Below are 24,833 nucleotides of genomic sequence, written 5' to 3' on the forward strand. Positions count from 1 at the left end.
TAAGTAAACTAGCCCACCTGATTGACTCATTTTTCGAAAAAATACCTTACATTAACAAAATAACATAACTCCATAACAGTTCATAGTGTCCGGGTATAGAGTACGCGTTGCATTTGAGATTTGTCGAACTTAATAATCTAAAGAATGCACATGAACACATATTTAGGCAGAAACTGCGGTGAATCCATGCACCCATGGTGGGTAATCAACATACAACATAAATTTATTTAGTTTTGAAAGTACTAAATGAATGAAAATCAGAAATTTGTATTGGTTTCTCACATTTCGAAAAAGGAAGTCGTTTTCATGGAATATTTAGAGATAGATGGGTACTTGATTTATTTTCCAAGGGTCCAGAAATTAACTATCAAGAATCAGTACATGACTTTTTGAAATGGTTGTAGAAGGTACCCACTTTGAATCCTATCTTGAAAACCTGTTGAAGACTAGCCTTATTATACTTTTATATTATAGAATGAAATAAATAATTTCTTTAACAATATAGGAATCTACTTCCTATGTGTTGGGCTGTGTTCCAATATGTTGAGAACCTTAGATTTAACACTATCACTTTTTATTGGAAAAGAATGTTATTTATTCGATTTTTTTTAATTTAAATTAGGAAAGATAAGGGCATAACAAGCACTCAGGGTGAAGTGAACATTCCTTTTTTTTTTACACGCAAAATAATTTTGAAATTTACGTTACGGTATTTTTCACGTAAACTAAGCTTTTATGGCATCTCATCGATTCTAAATAAGTAGTTTTATATAGTAAAATCGCAGGTTTCAAACTTTTGGAATTAATTATTTCAACAGCAGTCGTGTGTAAATTCAAGCATTTTTACCTTTCTGTTATTCTAAGGTCAAAAACCTCGTTTTAAATTCAAGCATTTTTACCTTTCTGTTATTCTAAGGTCAAAAACCTCGTTTTAAATTCAAGCATTTTTACCTTTCTGTTATTCTAAGGTCAAAAACCTCGTTTTAGTGGGAGGGGAAGGACATTGGACGTAAAGGTCGGTTTTTGAGGTCCAAAAATAAATTATTTCCAGAACATTTGATTGCTTTTGAACTATTGAAAAATGGTTTTTATTAATGTAAGTTTGTTGAAAAGTTTTGTTATAATAACCAAACAATATTCCGACCATGGTTTGGCAGTTAAACCCCCCACCCCATGAGGATCCCAAAATTTCAAGCAAAATGTTCTTCTCTATACTTAAAACTAAAATTCTAAATCAAACAATCTTGACACAGAATTAAGATCAAAACCTCGTAATCTTATCCCAGGTCCACAATTTAACTTTAGATTTTCAAAAAAACTCTCACTCCTATTTAAAGACTGTACTCGAAAAACGCTAAGTAATTCCCAATTTCTTCTGATGCATGAATTTTGGGTACAGTCCTTAGTCTCGATTATCGATTTTTCAATAAGATTAGACTCACTAAGGTTGCCTGATAGCTCGGATTTTCCCCAAATTTTTTACTTTATAGTCAAAATCAATGAAAAATTTGAATTGCGTGATAATATTTTTATATTTTGCATCCAAAATATTTGTTTAACAAAGTTTATCCAAATAAACTAGCTGATGTGCTCTGATAAACAAACAACTTCTCGAGTTTTTTATTTCTTCTTGATTTTTATTAAACAATTTCCAAAATTGCTTTGATATTATCAAGATTTTGGGTTGTAAACTTTGAAATCGAATGCCCGGATAAGTGCGAAAAAAGTGTCGTTTTAGTTCTAATTTTTTAAACCTAAATTTGTTGCCTGTGACCGGAGTGATGAATTTTTATCTAGTTTATTATTCTTGATTTTCAGTTTGGTTCATCGTTGGGACAAAATACTGATTCGAATCTTGATTATGCATTTATAACTAAAATAAGATTCATTTTCTATGTTCAAAACTCATCATTCCGGAATATTAATAAAAGATATTTAAAATAGCAAACCATTTTTGAGAATTCGATTTGAAATATTTCCTCTCAATTCTTTTGCAGAATTAAAACTTAAAAATGTTCCATAATGGTGATTCAGATATTCAGATTTTAATATCACAGAGTTTCATCAATCGGAATTTTCATTTAGATTCACTTGTTGAATTACGAGTAAATAATTCGAGAAAAAATTCTTATAGAAAATCAAAGATTCAAAACTCAAATAAAAAAATTTTGGTTAAAGATTTTAACTAATCTGTTCATAATTTTTGGGAGTTTTAGTTTGGAGATTCAGAAATCGATTTCAATTAAAGAATTCAAAATTTTTGTTAAGGTTTAAAAAGCAGAATTCAGATTCGGAATTAAAATTCAAAATTGCCCAAAACAAAACACAAAACATTTAAAAACCATTATTATAAAAAAAAGATCAGAATTCATGTTCAAAATTTCGTTTTTTAAAAAATCTTAATTTTAATTTTAATTTTTTTTTCCACGGGATTTTAATAATGAAATGAACCATTGATGATAAAACTAGAATTGAGTACGCTGAAGATCACTTTTAATGTAAAATCAATTAGTTCTATACTAAGATTAGTACACTTCGTTAAATCAATGCAACAATTACTGTTTTAGTAAATTAACCATAATTTCTTCAATTTTCAACTTGCATACAACTTTGCGTTTTATCTACAAGTGACTATTTGTCAAAATCGGTTGAAAGTTGAAGAAATTATGGTTAATTTACCAAAATAGAAATTTTCAAATAATCGATAGCAAATTTATTCACCTTCAATATGCAAAAAAAAAATTAAAATTGATGTTATGCAGTTCGAGATATTTGAATAAAAGTGCAAGTACTTTTATTTATTTTTCCTAAATTCCATATTGGCTTTTCTAGTTGATACTTTTCGGTGAATTTGAAATCAAATAAAAACAATTCTTTTTACGTTTCGGCCTACTACCTTCAGCCATCCTCAGAAAACTATATTATAAACAAAAAACTTAAATTAATACAAAAAATTCTTCACAATATTCCATCACAATTTCACTGCACTTTTGCACTTACGATTTGTATCGCCGCGTGCTTCCTGAACGGCTGTCTTACTTGATTTAAGTCCGGTTTTGAATCGCTTCTAGCAGCTGGCGTCTATCATTAGTAGAGTACTAAAAAATCATGGCATAATTGCATCTTCGAGACCAATCAACAAAATTAAAACCTGTTTATTCACAAAAACGAAAGACCAAACTCCAAAATTAAAACAGACAAATGTGGTATATTCAATTCCTTGTGAATGCGGGAAAGAAAACTGTGGCGACGAGCGGTGGGCGAAATGCGGGGCACGATTTTCAAAAGATCCAGTCAACTTATCTGCTTTGCCGATGACATTGATATATTTTGCAGATCATCTGCGGCGGTGGCGGAGATCTACCGCAAACTGAAACGCGAAGCAGGAAGGATTGGGTTGATGATTAATACGTCCAAGACGAAGTACATGCTGGCCTGCGGATCCGAGACCGACCGAACCCGCTTGTCCAGTAATAACAAGGTCACGATCGACGGCGACGAGCTGGAGATAGTCGAAGACTTTGTCTATCTCGGCTCACTGGTGACCGCAGACAATCACACCAGCCGTGAGATCCGGAGGCGAATTATCAGCGGAAGTCGTGCCTACTATGGACTCCACAAGCAACTGCGGTCGAGAAGACTTAGCCCTCGCACGAAGTGCAACCTATATATGACGCTCATTAGACGGGTTGTTCTCTACGGGCACGAGACATGGATATTGCTCGAGGAGAACCTGCATACACTCGAAGTATTTGAGCAACGAGTGTTAAGAACCATCTTTGGCGGCGTACAGGAGAACGGAGTGTGGAGGCGAAGGATGAACCACGAGCTCGCGCGACTCTACGGCGAACCCAGTATCCAGAAGGTGGTGAAGGCTGGCCGGATACGCTGGGCGGGACATGTTGCGAGAATGCCGGACGACTGTCCTGCAAAACAGGTGTTCGCTACGAATCCGGTAGGAACAAGACGAGCGGGGGCGCAACGAGCGAGGTGGTTAGACCAAGTGGAGCGTGATCTGGCGAACGTGGGATGCCCGAGAAATTGGAGAACGGTTGCCATGGACCGAGTGAATTTTAGGAGTTATGTTCGTCAAGTTATGTCGTGAGACGGAATAGTCTATATATATATAAAAAGCAATTTCTGTATGTTTGTTTGCTTGTTTGTTTGTTTGTTTGTTTGTTTGTTTGTTTGTTTGTTTGTTTGTCCTCTATAGACTCAGCCGTCTTAAGAGCTAGAGGCCTGAAATTTGGCATGGATGCTCATTGGGACCAGGAATGATGAAAAATGTTTTCAGATTTTCGGATGACCCCTTCTGAAGGGGGTCGTCCATACAAGACAAATATTGTTTTCGCGATATTGAAGTTACTTTTCGTTGGATTGAAAATTTGCACAGGAGTGTTTTGTTATACGAGCAATCGATTTCAGCTGTCAAATTTTGTGTAAGGGGGTCAACCAAAGGGGTCATCCATATTAACTGTTCGCTGTTTTTGCGATATTGTCGTTATTATACATCGGATTCAGATGAAAATTAGTACACGAGAGTTTTGAGTGACGTGCAATCGATTTAAGGTTTCAAATTGAGTGTAAGGGGTCGTCCATATTAACATTTCAATATCTTAGTGATATTTAGGTTATTATACACCGGATTGGGATGAAAATTTGCACATATGAGTTATTAGTGACAAGCAATTGATTTCACTTATCCAAATAAAAGCTGGGGTCGGCCAAAGGGGTCGTCCATATTAACTATTCACTTTTAATGCGATATTGTAGTTAATATACAGCGGATTCAGATGAAAATTGGTACACAAGAGTTTGTAGGGACGAGAAATCTATTTCAGGTATAAAATTCAATGTAAGGGGCCGGCAAAGGGGTTCGTCCATATTAACCTTTCAATATTTTTGCTATATCATCGTTACTATACATCGGATTGGGATGAAAATATGCACACGGTAGTTTGCAGGGACGGGCAATCTATTTCAGATGTCAAATGTTTTGCCAGGGGTCGAAGAAAGGGGTCGTCTATATTAATTATTTTTTACTGTTTTTAGCAATATTGACGTTATTATGCAATGGATTGCTTTACAAATTTGCACACAGGAGTTTTGAGGGATGGGAAATCAATTTTCGATATTAAAGATTGTATAAGAGGCCACCGAAAGGGGTTTAACTTTTTGGCAATAATTGCGTTGTTATGCAACGATCGCGACAAAATTTATACACAGGGTTTTATTTTTGCACGGTCAATTGATTCCTGATTTCAAATTTAGTAGCAGACGACATAAAAAGTGATCGACCAATATTTTTGAAATTATCTAACAATGCATTCGGAAGTGAATCTGGAAAATGCTTGGCAATTGACTTTCATACAAGCTGTATATGACATATTTCAAGTTGAAAACGAAACGGAGTTCGTATGGGATCAGCTAGTACGTAAATAAAAAATAATGTTCATGCTTTGCATCTATCAAGCTCATCTTTTCAGCATTTGTAAACAACATGTTCTGCATCACATTGAACGTCATTTTTATCAAAATTAATGCACTGCTGTTTTTCTTATTGATTTTTTAAAGTCGACCTATATGAGAAAAACCGCTCCGGCCTACCCCGGTGTACCTTATGCAATTTTCAAGAAATAAAAATTATTCGAATAAAAACTTTACCAAACCTACCGCCCCCACCTCCTTCCCCCAAGGAACAGTTCTTTCTGCGGCCCTGGTTCAAACCATAAAGACCCAAAAACAGAAGGAAGGTTTATCTTCAAGAAAAACCTGTTTTTTATACAACTTACAAAACCACGATCAGTTAACAATGATGCATGAGGAAGTTAGATAGGACAATAAATGACTAAACACTTATCATCAACTATGCATATGAAGTGATCGAATATAATTGATCAGACTTTGTGGTTAGATCGAACATGAGTCCTCGTACTTAATAGCAACCTCATACAGTAATGACATCGATCTTAAATATAATTGACCTAGATAATTGTCATCTAATTTACATTCTGTTTGTGATACTTATGTAATGTTGCCATGTTATACCTATAATTTTTCAAGAAAACCTATTATCAGATCAACCAAACCGCCTTCTATTCGATTGTTCTAGCGTTTGGTTCCAACTTTTTCCACAGTTATTTGGAAATATAAATTGATCTTATAATCTTCTTGTTCAAATTAAGAAGAGAGGGGTCTATGGACAACAAATTCTTAGCACAAATTTCACTTATGGAGATTAAACTATTAATCGATTAATAAATATGTGCTTGTAATTGTCCAATACATGACGTGAATCTTATAGGTAAATGATTGGTGCTCTGTGAGCTGATTCTATTTCATTTTAGGATGTTCTTGCACTTGGGTTAAGGTCGTTAGCAACCTAGGAGCTAGAATATCTTATGTCAAACGTCTGAACAAACGTTAGATCTGGTGTTTTTACCGGTGGGACTTAGAAGTAAGTTTACTCAGCCACCATTCAATAGATTAAATGAGCTAGAGGTGTTCGAAAAATTTCTTATTCGCCGATCATTGAAAAACAACACCCAAACTGACCAACCCTAAGCAGCTTTCGCATAGAGTCACCACTGTATTTAGTTAGTGTATGCATATGTACTTATCATTTACTATGTTCACTTACTCATTCGGCGGTTTTTTTTACCCACGATCGTATGCACGACGAGTGAACGCGTGAAAAGAGGCATTGTTTTCCGTCCCTCGGAGGTCGCTCTTTGATAACTATCAACTGCTCGCTCTTCTGACTAAGCAAGTACATACATACATCTAGTAAATGGCCGCCGCTGACTGTTAACCGCGGAATCGTTAGTCTACCGAATGCATGCAAAGCGCGTCCCGCGTCCGGCCGGCAGCTGAGTAACCTACAGGTGCACAGCTACGCCCTGGAACGCGCCCGCCAACTCAACACCAGTCAATCGGAGCCGCCAGTCTTTGTCACTTTGACTTAACCGGACGCGAAAAACTTTAGTCGGTGGCGCATGGAAAATTATTTATCGTTTGGAAGTCGGACGGAACGGAACGTTTGAGCGAAAAAAGCACGGCCTGTTGATCGCGATTCGAACTCACACAAACTTTCGGGAACAGCAAGGAATAGCCGGGACCCATCAATTATGCTACACCCTGATGTGTAACCTGACTACAATCGGCTAGCTGATAAGTGGAAAATGAAAGTGGTTCAAATTTTAATGTTCTATCTAACGGGCAAGAAAGTGATCGATAATGGTAGTGAACAGAACGGTGAAAAGTGAACGCACTTCCGATTACCAAGAATTTGGATAGCGACAGTGTCAAACAACAAAAAAAGTGCACCAGTGTAGTACCAAATTTTCCAATAGATTTCCCTTAGAAAGTATTTGTTATTAAGTGAAAACGAAATATCCTCTTCATATCATGGTGAAACCAGCGTCTAGAATAATAATCAAATTTCTAGAATTAGTAAGTGTGATTTCATACCAGTGAGCTAGCAAGTAGATGTTATTTAGTTAAAAGTGCAATTGGGATGAACGATGAAGCCATAAATCGAAGTCGTTGCTGATTGTTGCTGTTGTTTTTCCTTCTCTTCTCATTAATTACAGCTTGGGTGTGTTGCCTGTATAATTACGAAGATCATCACCGATCACGAATCGCGACGTGTGTTCGTTAGGAATCAGAAATTATCCAGGTAAGATAGTTGCTTCGAGATGAATATTCCCGAATGAAATCATTTCACACCTATGTCTTCAAATGGGAAATTCAATGTTGATAAGAAAATAACTTATTGAAAAAAAGTTGCTTTTGCATGAATAAGTTTAAAGAGTGTGATTTGGTCAGGAAGCCGGATTGGAAATTTGATCATTATAAAAATATCTGGTACTACAACATACTTAGCTTCAAGGACACCAAAGAAAAGCACAATCGTTTATTCCTTTAGCTGCTTCCTTCAATGTTTTTTTTATCTATATGATTACCATGTACAGCATTTCGCTTGCAAAGTTTTGACTTGAAAACTAAATGTGATTATAAACTCATAGGTACATGGCCTTGGTTGATTGATGAAGATCACTGTAGAGCTCACAACAGATAGTTAAAAGATACGCTTCAGCTAAATATATTTGCTGCTAATATAGCTACCAACAGGGTTACCAAAATTCATCGAAAAGACGGTTAAGAGAACCTCGGTAGTCGTAATGTCCGATAAGAGGATGCTCTCGAGAAAGTAAACGTCATCGACAATCAACTGGACAATGAGTTTGTTCGAGCCATTTAACAATAGTGGAGAAGCAGGATATATGCATCTATTAAGCAGAATACTGATTTAATCAAATATTAAATCGAATACTTCTGTGTACAAAAACTATATACACATGATCAGTAGAGTGTCCCATATGACCCGACTTTCGGAAAAGTTATGCGCTGCAGGCTAAAATTGATCCTAGGCCTAGTACAAGATCTGATGCCAAATTTGGGCCAGATCGGATCACGGGAAGGGGTCGCTCAATGAGCCTCAAGTTTGTATGGAATTTTGAGACATTTTGAGACATTTTGTTCGGGAGAAACATGAAGTACCAGTTTTTCACCAATAACTTTGATTCTCTTCAGCCGATTTCTTTTCAATACGGTTTTCATAAAGCCTAAGCTATGAAAAAAAATTTTTCCAAAGACTGCGTTTCGATGCGAGTTAAGATAAAAAAGTTATTATACTTAAAAAGTAGACTAACTTTTTTAAGGTTGATATTCATCACTGCTAATGCAGCATCCGTACATTTCTCTGTTTGTCCACTTTGTGTACAATACAATTTAAACCAGATAGTCTGTCCAGATGCTTGTGAAAATATGTTCATAAATTACGAACGTAAGTTTAGTTGGTTGCTTTTAAATTATTTAATCCAAAAATCAACTTTCATATGCACCGTTACCATATAACACAGACGTACAAGCTAGCCCAAGAAACTTGTGTAAAATTTCCAGCGATCGTTTTGAACCAAATTTTATTGTTTGGCTGAGCCACCAGATGTCTCCAAACACATAAAAGAGAAATGTCAAAAGCAGACTGAGAGAAAAAACAAAATTTTGGTCAGTTTTGAACAGGTCGTATGAACTTATTTCCATATTTTGAAAAAAAAAAATGCTGTTAAAAATGCTTTTTCGAAAAATTCATGATGTTTACGGCTTATGTTCTTTCGTTCATTGATAGCTCATGTTTCTCTTATTCTTTCCATCACCTACGAAAATGTGATTATTTTCAGGTACAAAGATGTACCAAGCGATTTCATAATACAGTATAGATTTATATAAAACTTCAGCTTTGTCGTATGAAAGTTATCAGTTTCTAGCATTTCCAATGAAATTATACGGAAATATTGCCAAAAAACAGGAATTCTGCCCAAATAGGCGTACTAATTGTAATAAAATCAATTTCTCGAAAACTGATAGAGATTTCAACATAACAAAGTTACTCCAATGTATAGAAAAAAGATGCCTGCTCATGTGTATATAGTTTTTGTACACATATTCGATGTAATATTTGATTTAATCAGTATTCTGTTTAATATGCGCATATAGCTCACTTCTCCCTTATGTGAATTGGACACCGAATCAATCGAAAAAGTTTCTCGTCTGAGAACACAACGATCAGCTGCTTCTTTTTCAACTAAGGTATACAGAAATGGCTTCAAGCGCTCAAGCCACAGTGCTTCAATTGATTCTGTTATTTAATGGTGCTCTGCTCTTGCCTGATATTTGCTACTACTTCAAGATCCCCACAACATGTTGAGACTGCTGTTAGGAATGTTTTGCCACTCGGCTTCTGCATGAACACGATTGTAGTAGAGGATGCGGTCATATCTGAAGCAGCGGCAAGCCTCAAAAACTTCCTCTCTACTGGCCCGGACGGTATACCACCTACCTTTTCAAAACGATTTATGCCTGTTTTACTGACTCCTGTGAGACTCGTCTTACAAGCTTATTTTGACAGAGCCACCTACTCTCACTGTGGAAGGAAGCTTACATGTTTCCGGTCCATAAAAAGGGGGATCGGAAAGATTTCAACAACAATAGATGAATTTTTGCTTAATGTGCTGTGCAATCTCCTAACTATTTGAATTAGTCGTCATGGATTCGATTTTCTCGTAGTGTAAGCAAAATTTTTCAATCGATCAGCACGGTTATATGCTCAAACGCTCCACGTAAACGAACATGTTAACCTTCACCTCCAATATACACATAAGTTTTGCTACTAAGTCTCAAACTGACGCCATTTATACCGATTTGTCGGGAGCGTTTGGAGGATTCTGTGGACCTTTACTTGGCTGGTTCCGCAGTTACTTAACTGGACGTAAATTGACAGTTCGCACAGGAGACTATCTCTCCAGCTAGTTCTCTGCTTCCTCCAGTGTGCCCCAAGGTAGTCACCTAGGACCGATTATCTTCTTAATCTATTTTAACGGTGTGCTCTCACTCCCCAGCGGTCCAAAAATTTTTTAAACTGTTCTACACCATAAACGGTCAGGGCGACAGTGATTTTCTACGAAACCAGTTAAATCTTTTCGCACAGTGCACTGCAGTGGTGTGACATCAACTGCCTGTCTCTGAATCGCAGTAAATGTGCAGTCATCAGTTTTTGTCGAAGACGGCAGTCTTTTTGCGCGGAGTACTTTTTAGGAGATGAGTTCACTGCGCGGGTGGACCACATCAATGATTTGGGCGTAATACTCGACCGTAGGCTGGAATTCAAAACACATACGAACCACGTCGTCGATAAAGCTTATAGAAGCTTCGGATTTTTATTTCGAGTGGCCAAGGAATTCAAGGACGTGTACTGCCTGAAGAGCCTGTATTGCAGCATAGTTCGATCCATTCTCGAATACGCATCAGCTGTCTGGTGTCCCTACTACCAGAACGGTAACAAGTGGGTCGAGGCTATCCAGAGGCGCTTTTTGCATTATGCCCTCAGACATCTTAATTGGCAAGACCCATTCCACATGTCAAACTACCAACATCAACATAGTCTCATAGACATGGGTACTCTTGAATCCCAAAGAAATGCAACGCGAGCTTCTATCGTCGCCGATCTATTGACATCGCGAATCGATTGTCCTACGCTACTGGAAGCTGTTTCTCTTGGTGTGAGACCCCATGGACTGAGAAACCAGCATCTTCAACTGTATGTTCCAATTGGATTGAACAACTATGGAGCCAAAAGTCATTCATCGGTGTTATGAAAACGTTCAACCGCTTTTCCGAGCTCTTCGACTTTGATGTTTCGAGTCCGAAGAAAAGTTATAAGAATATCGAGAAATAGTTAGTTAGATGTAAATTTTGTGTAACTTTAAGACGTCATTTGGATCTATACTTGGTCTGTTGATTGAATAGACAAATAAACAAATAAACAAATCTCTGACCACTCGTTGTATGGATGAATTTGAGATATTCGCTTCCTTAGCCAGCCACGAGATTAATCTTATTGGAATCCGCTTCTCTTTTGTCTTTACCAATTTTACCATTTTCACAATGCGATCAAACAGTGGTCTTGCACAGACTTTAATTTTGAAGGAATGGAATCATAATCATCGTTTTTGGGAAGAATTTTTAAAATTGTATTTTTTGATAAATTTATCGAACCAGTTGTAAATATGATAAATCATTCGATACCTTATGTGTGACTATGATCATTGTTATTTCATTTTTTTTCCTTTTCAGAGAATGGAGCCTCATACACAACGTCACCTGGAGCAGTGGCGGCAATGCATTTACCAATATCGTATACGGTGGTTTCACGATCGTCATCGCACTGATGCTAATCACAAGGTCAGTCATTCACCAATCTTAGATCTCAGAAGAAGTCTGCTCGCAGATTACAGATGATCAAAAGTGGCAAAGTCATCTCCACCCCTTTTATATACATATTATTTTGAACGGTTACAAACGGTCAGAATACTCGTGCAGTGAAGTGATTAACAACAACAGAAGAAAAAAAACCGCAACAACTCTCCAACAAAAGACAGTTCTCATGCACTTGCTCTTGACCGAATCTTGCACGAATGAATGAAGATTTTTGTTTCCCTAACAGTTGCTGTCTTGCAGAGAAGTAAGTGGAAGTGTCCCTCCCCTCACCTTCTTCCGGGGTTGAATTGAATAAACTTCCACTTCTTGAATTGAAAATGCTTCCTCTCGTGAGTGGATGATGAGGGCAATTAATTTGCTCGCAGATTCCCACACGATTCGCGTGTTTCAACAGTGGACATTTGACTGCATGTGTAGTTGAGTACTTACATACATAGATATGTACATTTTTTAACGATGACTAAATTTCTGCAAATCCTAATAATATTATAACTTGATTATGATTTGAATATTCCTATTTAACAACCCATTCGAGACGTATAGGTTTTCGCGGCATTCGAATTTGTAGTACTTAACTCTTAGAATACTTTAATGTCTTTTGTTTTGTTCTGAATATGAAGGTTTTAATTCAATTATTATAAATTACTTTATTTGAAACGGCTCATACCTTTGAGTTTTAAGGAGCCAAACTCGTTTTGTGTTTATAACAATTGATTACTTAGGTCTAGCACTTTTTGTTTCAAGAGGAGAAAAAGATAGAAAGGGAAATAGGAAATTGAAAAGAATTATAGACGGAGATCGATAGCTTTTAGAAAAAGATAAATTTCGAACATGTAGTCCAAATCTAGCACAGCTAACACATCCCTCACTGGAACATAGGGTGGTTTTCCTCGGGCCCGAAGGGAGTCTATCAAATTCGTTCTAGCGACAAGATGGACCTCGCACGACCAAACAATATGCTCGATGTCGTGGTAACCTTGGCCACAGCCACACAAATTGCTGCCAGCAATATTTAAACGATAGAGTACCGCATCCATGGAATAATGATTGGACATGAGACGGGAGAATATACGAATAACATCCCGACTCAGGTCCAATCTATTAAACCAGGGTTTGAGGCTTACCTTTGGAATAATCGAGTGGAGCCACCGACCCATATCATCCTCTTTCCATTTGCGCTGCCAGTTGACAACAGAGTTCCTTCGTGCCAAGAAGTAAAATTCGTCGAAGACGATTTCACGGTGATACGTGTCGCCTTCTGTCGCCCCCACTTTTGCCAGAGAGTCTGCCCTCTCATTACCCATTATCGAGCAATGTGAGGGGACCCAAACAAAGGTGATGGCAAAGCAACGTTTTGATAAAGCACTCAGAATATATCGTATCTTCCCGAGGAAATACGGCGAGTGCTTTCCCGATCTTATTGAACGGATTGCTTCAACAGAACTAAGACTGTCCGTTACAATATAGTAGTGTTCTGTTGGCCGTGATGCGACGCTTTCCAACGCCCAAAAAATGGCTGCTAACTCTGCAATGTATACAGAACATGGTGACTGGAGATTATATGAGGCACTAGCTATTTCGTTGAAAACTCCAAATCCCGTTGATTCCTCTATTAGAGACCCATCGGTAAAGTACATTTTATCAGCATCGACGTGTCTATATTTAGCATCGAAAATTCTTGGAATCAAAAGTGGACGATGCGATTCCGGGATTCCACGAATTTCTTGCTGCATAGACAAATCAAACTGGACAGAAGAGGTGTCGTAGTCAGGGATGAAAACACGAGTTGGAGAGTACGAAGAAGGATTAAACTGCATGGACATAAAGACATGATATATGGACATAAATCTTATTTGAAGATTTTGCTCAAGTAGCCTTTCAAAATTTACGATCACCAATGGGTTCATGACCTCACACCTGATGAGGAACCGGAGAGATAATAAATTAAATCGATCTTTTAGTGGGAGTATGCCTGCTAAAACTTCAAGACTCATGTTATGCGTTGAGGGCATACAGCCCAACGCTATGCGGAGACAACGATATTGGATACGCTCGAGTTTGATGAGGTGAGTTTTAGCAGCTGACTGGAAACAGAAGCTACCATACTCCATCACTGAAAGAATAGTTGTTCGATACAATTTTAAAAGATCTTCTGGATGGGCTCCCCACCAGGTGCCAGTGATTGATCGGAGAAAATTGATTCTTTGTTGGCATTTTCCTTTCAGATACTCAATGTGGGCTCTCCAGGTACACTTGGAATCAAACCAAACCCCAAGATACTTGAAACACCTCGATTGAGTGATCGTTCTGCCTAGGAGTTGAAGCTTAGGTTGAGCAGGTCTATGTTTCTTAGAGAAAACCACCATCTCCGTTTTCTGAGGGGAAAACTCAATCCCAAGCCCTAAAGCCCAGGAAGACAATCTGTCTAAAGTATCTTGTAAAGGTCTGTGCAGATGAGACTCGGAAGATCCTGTGACAGACACCACGCTGTCATCTGCAAGTTGTCTTAGAGTGCAGCCTTCAGAGAGACAACTGTCGATGTCACTTACGTAAAAGTTGTACAAAAGTGGACTTAAACATGAACCCTGCGGGAGGCCCATGTAAGAGGTTCTTCTAATTGCAATATCTCCGTGAGCAAAGTTCAGATGTTTCTCACAAAGCAAGCTGTATAAGATGTTGTTCAAGAGAGGAGGCAGACCCCGGGAGTGCAACTTGTCTGACAACACCTCTATTGAAACTGCATCAAAAGCTCCCTTTATGTCCAGAAACACTGAAGCCATTTGCTCACGTTTTGCGTACGCCATTTGTATCTCTGAAGACAGCAAAGCAAGACAATCGTTTGTCCCTCTGCCCCTTCGAAACCCAAATTGAGTATCTGAAAGGAGACCATTTGTTTCAACCCATTTATCCAAACGAAACAAAATCATTTTCTCCATCAATTTGCGTATACAAGACAACATCGCTATTGGACGGTACGAATTCGCATCGGACGCTGGTTTTCCGGGCTTTTGGATAGCGATAACTCTCACTTGTCTCCACTCTTGGGGAACAATGTTATGCTCCAAGAATTGATTAAATAAATTTAACAAGCGAAATTTGGCAGCGTCCGGAAGGTTTTTCAACAAGTTAAATTTGATTTTATCAATACCCGGAGCTGAATTGTTGCAAGAAAGGAGGGCAAGTGAGAATTCGACCATCGAAAAGCTGGAATCCATACCACACCTATCTGGAGGCACATCCCGTATTATTTTTTGTACAGGCGTAGAGTCTGGACAGACTTTCCGTGCGAAGTTAAATATCCATCTATGTGAATATTCCTCACTTTCATTCGTAGATGATCGATTACGCATGCTGCGTGCCACTCTCCACAAGGTACTCAAGGATGTTTCTCGTGATAAGCCACCCACAAAATTCCTCCAGTACGCCTTTTTCTTCCCCTTGATCAATTTTTTAAACTTATTTTCAAGGGAAACATATACTTCAAAAAGGGCGAGAGATCCATATTTCCGAAAATCTTTGAATGCTTTTGATTTGTCCTTATAAAGCTTGGAACACTGCTGGTCCCACCATGGGTTTGGAGGCCTTCGAGGAACTGATGAGTCTGGGATGGGTTTTGTTTGAGCACGAAGTGCACTTTCATGTATTAATCGTGAAAGAAAGTGGTACTCCTCGGTAGGAGGTAAAACATTCGTAGAACCGATAGCTGATGTTATTTCGTCCGTGTACTTTTTCCAGTCGATGTGTCTTGTAAGGTCATATGTCATATTTATTGTGTTTGAAGAGCTGACCCCATTGGTGATTGTAATTTTGATAGGCAAATGATCACTACCATTGGGATCAGGGATTACCTTCCACTGGCAATCCAATGATAGTGAATTTGAGCAGAGTGAGAGGTCAATTGCACTGTGTCTTGCAGGTGGTTTAGGTATTCGTGTTTTTTCTCCCGTGTTCAAAACTGTTAAATTGAAACTATCACAAATGTCATAGATAAGAGTAGAACGACTATCGTCAATTTGTTCTCCCCAGACAGTTCCATGCGAATTGAAATCGCCCAGGATTAACCTTGGCTCAGGGAGCACTGAGCACAGGTCCTCTAGGTGATTTCGATCCACTGCAACTCTCTGAGGCCAGTACAAACTGACAACACATAAGTCCTTACCTCTTATAGTTGTATGACACGCAACAGCTTCAATTCCGCCTGATAATGGAAGGTGGATTCTGTAAAAGGAGTGGCGCTTATTGATCCCCAAAAGCACCCCTCCATAAGAATCGTAACGATCCAGACGGATAACATTAAAATCGTGGAATGAAATGTTCGATTGAGAAGAAAGCCAAGTTTCGGACAACGCAAAAATGTCACAATTTATTTCATGAAGAAGATGTTTGAACGGATCCATTTTCGGAATTAGACTACGACAATTCCACTGTAGAACAGTGATATCTCCGACCTCTCGGCGTAAATTAGCCATCGAGAGAGATAAACACTGAAAGAAGGGGCCAGGTTTGCATCAATTGCTTCAAAAATGTCTTTGCCAAGGGGAGCATTGCGAAAACAATGTCTCTTATGGATTCAGATACGTTGAAAAACGATAATATTCCATTTACTATATCAGTTAGCTTGAAAATTCCCGCTTGGGAGGTTGGTTCTCCCGAAACTACGTTGGATATTGGAGACTTCGAAGATCCTGCCACTTCTGGTTTACTCTGGGGTACAAATTTCATGGGGAATCCAGGAGGGCCTGTTTTGGCATTTCTCGAACTTGATGGTTTTTGTCTATTATTTATTGTAGAGCTAACTGAGGGTATTTTTTTTGGAACTTTGGGGGTTTTAGGAGCAGGTTTTGCCCGTTTCCGGGAGTTTCCAACGAAGATAACTGGTCTATCCTGATCAGTGGAATCAGTGTCTTCACTGTCAACTGACAGCACTGAGAAGATGTTACTGCATTGGGGTTGGGTCGGAGGCGCCGCGCTCTTCAAAATTGCGGCATAGGAACGTTTTGACCGTTCCTTCAAAGAGCGCCTTTGTTTATCCCAGCGGCTCTTGAATGCCTCGCACAGGGAGATATCATGGGGTGAGCCCCCGCAATAGACACATTTCTGCTCTATTGCTGAGCACGCTCCTTCCCCATGAGTCTCCCCACAGTTGGGACAACGCGTCTTGTTGTAGCAGTGGGACGCTGTGTGTCCCAATTTTATGCAATTTTTACATTGCATCGGTCGAGGCACAAAGAGCCGCACAGGAAGCCTCAAAACTCCGTCAATCAAGACGTAGTTAGGGAGGGCGGTACCTGCGAAGGTAACACGAAATGAGGCTGAAGGAGTGTACCTTTTATCTCCATTAACGACGGTGGTAGTTCTGAGTTGGCGACAATCCAAGATTTCAACCGAAGTCGAATCAAGGCTCTTGAACTTACCAACGCCGTTGGATTTAATGTACTCTTCCTTGAGACTCATCTCTGTGATCACGCCCTCGATCTCTACGTCTCGAGACGGGATGTAAACACGGTACTCAAGGTTAATGAAATTGCTGGCTACAATTTCATTTGCGGCTTTCCGGTCAGCCACAACAACGCGCAGCTTGTTCGGACGTACTTTAGTAATACTAGATACAGAGGGCCACCTCGCCAGATCTTTGGTGATCTGTACCACATTTAGTTGCTTACCATTCACTTTGGGCCGGATGAAAACCACCCAAGGTCCAGTGAGAGATGAGCCCTCTGTGTATTTTCGGAGCCGGGTTGTTCCACTCTTAACCGAGGGCGATGAAGAATTATCACCCACCTGAGAATGGGTCGCATTTGAGGGACCAGCATCATCTGTATCCTCCAAATGCTCTTCATTCTCGTAGGTTGAATTCTCATCGTCCTCGGTTGAGGCGTTTAACCCCCCGCCTTCGTCCATTTTTATCAACGGAGACACTAGTGTCTTCCGTTTTCAAAATTTGAACGAAGCACTGAAAATTCAAAATATAATAAAGTGAAAATGATAGGGTAGGAAAAGATAAAAAAAAAAGAAGTTACAAACTTGTTTCTTAATTTAAAAACGACGATTTCCTTCAGTGTCTGCGATGGCCCAAATTTCCAACGTCAACAATGGCCGACCGCCACGTGGTTTTCTTCCGATCAGATGAAACTCCGTCCGTACTGCCTGTCCGCCTTGATCAGGACGCAGATGGTCAACAAATTGTGGTCACCAGGATGAGTTGGTTCCCCGATAACGGCAATCCAAGTCCGAATTATTCGGGCTTCCAAAAAAAAAATCCACCCGGTGTTGTGGAAGATCCAACTCGGATGCTTCCGGCTGGTTGAACGGAATAGTCCTTTCCAATCGGTGTAATATTGCACCCACGGTTTTATGGTAGCACTGGTCGCACTTTCACGAACTTCCAAAATAAACTTTGAACCACTTTTTAACGATAAATATTGGTTTTTTTCACCAGCAGCGATAAAAAACGCGACCGCCTTCGGCGAGTGATGCCAAACGAATGTTTTAATTCAATGATCAAATATTTCGGAAATCGTTAAGCATTTTGACTTGTAAGAAAAAATTTTTAAATGCTTTCTTTTTGTTAATCTATTCGAATTCTGCGAAATTCGGAAAAATTAAACAAAATTTGAGGAATCTTTTAAACGTTTTTGAATCTTAAATATTTTTTAAGCACAAGTCAAATCGTTTTTCAGTTAGTGAAAAGGATGATAAATGAACTAAAATCTTCAAAATCAAATATCCTAAACCATTCTTTCATGATATTAGTGACAGTTGAAATGTTAGGTAACCTTATATCTAAAAATAAGATAACTTATTTTTGTTTAAGCGTTGTACCTCTGAAACTAGAAAGGCCACATTTGAATTCTTGATTGAATTAAAAGTAAAAGAAAGATTTTAAATCAGTTTTTGTTTTTTAAGGTTTGTTAATTCTTCTTGTTTCTAAGAAAGATTTTTTTAAAATTGATCCATTTTAAAAAAAATTAAACGTCATACCACCAAACAAGAGGTGATAGACAAAAATCAACAGAAGATTTGAGTAGGGACGCCAAAGTCTTACGAAATCAGTTATTGAAATACAGGCAACAAAAGCCTGAGCAGATCGAAGTGCTTCGATCAATAGCAAAAAGTAACCAATATGAGCTATCAATGCCAACATAATTCGATATAGTTTTGTATTTTTACCGATGCTAAAATTAGATTCTCTTTTAATTTCAAAATTCCTAAATATGACAGAAAATCAATACGGAAATAAGGCATTTATGATAGTGTCGATTAGGTGTTGTATTTGAGCTGTATTTCAAACGACAGCTAAATAAGATATCATTAAGGTTTCATTCTTTTTCATATATCGAAAAATGAGGTCAACGTGATAGCATCAATTAGTACCTGTTTTTTTTGCGACGAAAGATTAAAAATAGAAAGTTTCAATCGAGCTGATAACAAACCACGATTTCAGTCATTATCAGCATAAAGCGCAAATCATTTCGATTACATTTCTCTGTAATAGCAAAATAAGGCATCAAGGTATTTTTATTCAATAAATTTTACTCTCGTTTCGCTGTGTGTCGAAGAAAAATAAAAATTTATTCCAATTAATAAAATCGATCGAAACAAAATCGTTTTGAAAGCATATCGATGCCAATTTTTCTTAAATCAATCGACTTTTAAAACTTTAGCCAAACGAGGTATTATAACTGAGCTATTCACAATGGATACCCAAACTTTGGCATTTTTTCAATTTTACTCGGGGTATCACCTCTATCTTGGAATGATTTTTTACCAATATAGCTGGGTTTTAAGATTTACACCAATCATATCGTCGTATCCAGATCATTCTCACAAAGATAATTTAAATTGAGTAATAATCCAATTACAGATTTGTCCAAAAAAGTCGTTTCATTCAATTGCATTTGATTAAAAGACTTTATGCTTTGTTTTAGAAGCTTATTTTGAAAGATTTTGACGTAATTAATTCGAATAATTTTTCAGATTTTGTTTTTTACCTCTAGTTTTCGTGGTTAAACTCGTGGAAATTTCAAAATGGACCTTTTTGCCTTTCTTACAGAAAGGTATAGTTATCGGTCGATTTGGGAGATCATTAATTATGGGTCTTAGATATACCTTTATAGGTACCTATCGAATCAGCTCGATGAGTTCTGATGATGTCTGTGTATTTGTGTGTATTTGTGTGAATTTTTGTAAACTTTGTTCTCGACGTTTTTGTGAAACTGAGCAGTACAATAAAAATGATTTTTATCTTGAAAAATTTGATTTTTTTTCTTCTTCAACCTATAAAAGAAAGAAAAAAATACAAAATAGTTTGAATTTTTTTTTTTTCATAGTAAATATCAAAAATCATCACTCCAAAAAACGTGGCCATTTGGCTTGCTAGCCACAACCAGCAATCACTAAAATCAAAATTACCGTGTATATGACGTCAAGTTATACATGACGTCATTTACACGATGTGCACGCTCACTACCTTACACAAACGATGCGTTCAAGTGAGGAACGACAACTTTCACTCCCACTCAGAATAGCTGATTGTGTAGGAGGAAAATAATATTTATGGAAGCCCAATTAATTTACTAAGTTGTTTCTGGTTCAACTTTTCGCCGAACCATCTCAAAAAATTTGGAGCCTAGTTTCAATTAGTTATATTTACTATGGTTTTCACCAAGGGGTACAACCCCGAGTTTAAAGGAATCAGTCTTGAGTACTTGTGGCCAACATCGCATGGTACGAAAGCGATTGTTACTTCGATGTTTCGCTAAACGCTATATCCGCAAGCAAAGGTTGCTCTGTGAAGGAGATAACGACGAAGGGACGCGTGCGGGCGGACGAATCAAACCATCTCAATTCCTCTCACACGCTTATTTTTTGTTAATCATTTTATATGCTTTCAGAATTTATAATCTAAAATGTTTTGATATGACAATCGAATAAGAGACATGTCCTTATTTACTTCTCTCTCTCTCTCTTTCTCATATTTTCGGATCGTATATTCCTTTCGTTTTTACTGGCGTATCCATATTTCTTTACGCTGATGTAAATCATCTGCAAGTATCTATTCTTTATATCAGATATTTATTGCATGTTGTGATGAATTTTTATTTTATATTTTATTCTGATTATTCATACTATTCACTACATTCATCTCCTCCTCTACTCTTTCCATGTAATACAACGTACGTTTTTAAATGACACATAGAAACTCACACTTTTATAGAAAGTATAACAATCTTATTTACTCAAACATGCGCAATATGATAAAATAGAATAATTTGTGTTATAGAAATTATCATCCATAATCGTAAATCGAGTTACTTCATTATTACTTATTTTCTTCGTGATATTCAGATGAGGGGCCGTTCAGATACCACGTGGACAAAAAAATGAGATTTTTGACACCCCCCTCCCCCTCCGTGGACAAGCGTGGACATTTGGCAAACCCCTAACCCCCTCCCCGGATGTTCACGTGGACAGATTTGAAATTGTTTTTTTTTTTTTCAAAAACTCATTTGACAGTTAGAAAACACTACTTTTTGCCTATTTGTTATTGGAATGGCTGATTTAAAAAAAAAAGAAATAGCATTACCTGATATAAAATAATTTAATTTTTTTTAAATTTCTTCATTATCATATTTATTACTTGCTTTCAAGTGGTTTATAATTGTTTAAACTTGAACTGGAAAGCTTTGTAATTTTAAGATTCAAACAATAAGTATGTCCACGTGGACATGTCCCAAACCCCTACCCCCCTCTCCGTGGACAAGCGTGGACATTTCCATACACCCCCCTCCCCCTAAGTTGTCCACGTGGTATGTGAACGGCCCCTGACTGAAATAGAAGCAAAATTTATAATTTGGTAATATTTGTTATTTTCTTTGCTTCCAATGCTCACTTGGTCAGTTACCTAATGAATGTTAAAACAATAAATGCAAGGGAAATAAAACCGTTAATAAGCTTTGTCTGTTTCATCAAATAATTTTTTTAACACAAGGTTTGCCCATTTATATTGATCTTTCATTACATATTCAATATAGGTAAAATTTAAAATTCAATTCCAATTTGGACATTGAACAGACTGAAACTTGAAAGCATAAATTCCATCTCAATAATGGGTTTTTCTAGCTAACCGTGCATCTTCAAAAGTAACGAGTGTAACGTATTTACATTTGCTGCTTGGAAACCGCGAAGAAGCGATCGGTAATTCAGAAACGTATTCTGAAAAAATCAGCCAATTACTAGTTTGCAGTAGTCAAATGACCCAGTAAATGCTTGCTGATAAGTGATAGGATGACCTCACATACAGCCATCACGCGCCTGCTCACGGTTCTGTTCCTGGATTTTGCCTTCCGTTCCTTTAAAGTTAGTTACAGCAGAACACTTAACAACGGAATGCTTTTCTGCCACTCTTCAACACGGACAAAATGTAGAATTTATTCGATAGCAGTGCTATCATAGCACCGAATAGCCAACTGGTAGGTATGGATTATGCAACAAAGGATTCCTGCCTTTTTTGTGCGTGGCGAACAATCTCATCATAGATTTGCTGATGTTTTCCAGCTAAGAAGTAAAATGACCCTGCAACTGTTGTATTACGGAATTCTGTCTGCCTGTTGTTACAAACCAAATCGAAACGCTATCGACAACTTAAAATGAATCGAACCGCCAACTAGGTTTATTCTAGCTATGGATTCATTGCCACCATTCAGAAGTACTTTGTTAACAAGATCAGTGTGCTTTTTAGTGTTAACGAAATGCATTGGAAGCCACACACTGATGTAAACAGAGGAATTGTACTTGCTATCTGTGCAGGATTCAAATCAATTAAGAAATCATGCAAAATATTTCATTTTCGGGTTTTACATAATTTTTCGTTTGCACATCCACAATTGTCTCGTACATATGTTCATTTTATCTGTATCATATCTTCATGGTAAATCCTTATAAAGTTGACTCGACTCTGTATATTCATCAATCAATATCTCTGCTTATTTGCAATATTGGTGGAACCACGTCGAGTAAGCTACCTCGTCAGTAACAAAGGATGCTGCTATGATTATTTGCTCTACCTTTAGCTTGGACCACTGCATTGACTGTTGAAGTTTTTCAGTCAGACAATTTCCACTAGGTTTTGAATTTTAACCGATTATTATAGCAATGAACCGAGGAAATGACAACCAATCAAAATAATCAAATCCTTCTTCGACCTTCTTCAATTTATCAAAATCAAAACTTCAAATACCTGACATATTACGTGATTAGTGTTTTAAATCATGATTACACAATTAACATTCCAACAAGCAATATTTACTTACTTCAACCTTTTTCTTTTTGATAACAATTTGAGTAAAATTATTAGGATCTTCCAGTACTAGATCTACTTATTCTTCAGCAAATTCTTTAAAAAGAAGTAGTTCATTACAAAGGTATGGCCTATTGAGTTTTCATTTAAAAATCATTTTAAACCAGTCGCTGAGGTTAATAATAGAATTTCTTAGCTTTCTGTGTTGGCTTTTTTGTTTTACTGCCTAAATCATTACTTGTCTGATAGATCCACTGCAGATTGCCTTTTTTGCATTCTTAGAATTTTTTTTAATCATCATTTCTTTCCAGTTACATTCGAAATCATGGGTATATTAAAGACGTTTTACCCTTGACTGCCAAAAACTTGAATCACTCAAAGATGAAAAATTTCTGTGCACATCAGCCTGGTACAAATAGCTTTCTTTACGACTTTTATGTGGTTCGAAAATTGGGTTCTTGGTGTAATGTCAATCGTTAATTTTTACCCAACTAATTAATATTTCAAGCCATTTCAAAGCTATGAAAACATGTAAATTGTAAACTATGTTTTCGATACTTTGTGATATGATAAGCCCTTTTCTTGATTAGCATATTTAAAATATATTGAAGAGTATTGTAATTTCATTGAGTTTCATTGCTGTTAAGGTACACCGGGGCAAGTGCAAACTCGGGCCAAGTGCAAACGATCAAGTTTCATCTGTTACAAAAAAATTTAAAAATATTTCTTCTTCTAGAAGTTGTTGTTGTTGTCCAAACCAACAATCTGACATAGATAAACTAAACTTTGTTTTAATTATTTTGTTGTTGTTCTGCATATTTTGGCTACAAAAAAGGGCAAAAAGATGAACATGATCCAACTGGCAAATGACGAAAATGGTAAACAAAATTAAAATGATCAAAATTACACAAATGACGAAAAATTATAAAAAAACGACGTAATCGACAAAGCTAATTACAATGATAAATTTAACATAACTGAAAACAATAACGCTGAAAAATCAGGATATTTCGGGGCTCCACTAAATTGCTTGGATTACATTAATAAAGCAGAACCTTGACTGACCTTCAGCTCATATCGGAAAACATCATTCAAATATCATCGGAACCAAAGATTGTCAACTGTTGAATTATTTTGTTATAGATTTGTTTAATGTTCTCATCATTATACTTAAAGTTCAGTTATACATGAGATAGTTTCTCAAAAGTCAGGAGAAATCAGGATATTTTGAATACCATTTTTAAAAGATCAGAAAAATTTAAACGATTTTTAAAAATCAGGACAGTCTCCTGAAAATTAGACAAATCCTGTAAAATCATGACGCCTGGCACCTCTGGTTCGCATATAAAAACCCGTGCGTGCAGTACAATTGTTCTGATGTTATACATGGAGATAAGAGGTGCCAGGTGTTCTGATTATTCAGGATATGTCCTAATTTTCGAAAGCCGTTTTGATTTTTCAAAAAACTTTTAAAAATGTCCTGATTAGAAAAAACAATATTACAATTATTATCAAAATTGTAGTTGAACTATAAGAACATCGATCAAATCTGTAATAATCCCATACATATTGTTCGAAAATTTCTAATCATTTTTAGCCTTGATTTTACACGGCAAAATGTCAATTGTGGTTCAAAGCAATCTTAATAGAATTCAAATTTGTGTAGACTCTCAATTCAGAATTTCAGTTTGAATTC

General features: G+C 37.2%; 1 protein-coding gene across 1 annotated transcript in view; it reads left to right on the forward strand.

Moving 5' to 3' along the window:
* Nucleotides 1–6,847: 6,847 nt before the first annotated feature.
* Nucleotides 6,848–24,833, forward strand: part of LOC129748226 (uncharacterized) — a 28,836-nt gene continuing 10,850 nt past the window's right edge. The window contains exons 1-3 of the mRNA XM_055742749.1: nt 6,848–7,452; nt 7,593–7,678; nt 11,695–11,802. Of these exons, the coding sequence (XP_055598724.1) occupies nt 7,408–7,452; nt 7,593–7,678; nt 11,695–11,802 (239 nt within the window). The 5' untranslated portion in view covers nt 6,848–7,407. The remainder of the gene's footprint in view (nt 7,453–7,592; nt 7,679–11,694; nt 11,803–24,833) is intronic.

The sequence above is a fragment of the Uranotaenia lowii genome, chromosome 2 (genome assembly GCF_029784155.1).
Source record: "Uranotaenia lowii strain MFRU-FL chromosome 2, ASM2978415v1, whole genome shotgun sequence".
Lineage (NCBI taxonomy): Eukaryota > Metazoa > Arthropoda > Insecta > Diptera > Culicidae > Uranotaenia > Uranotaenia lowii.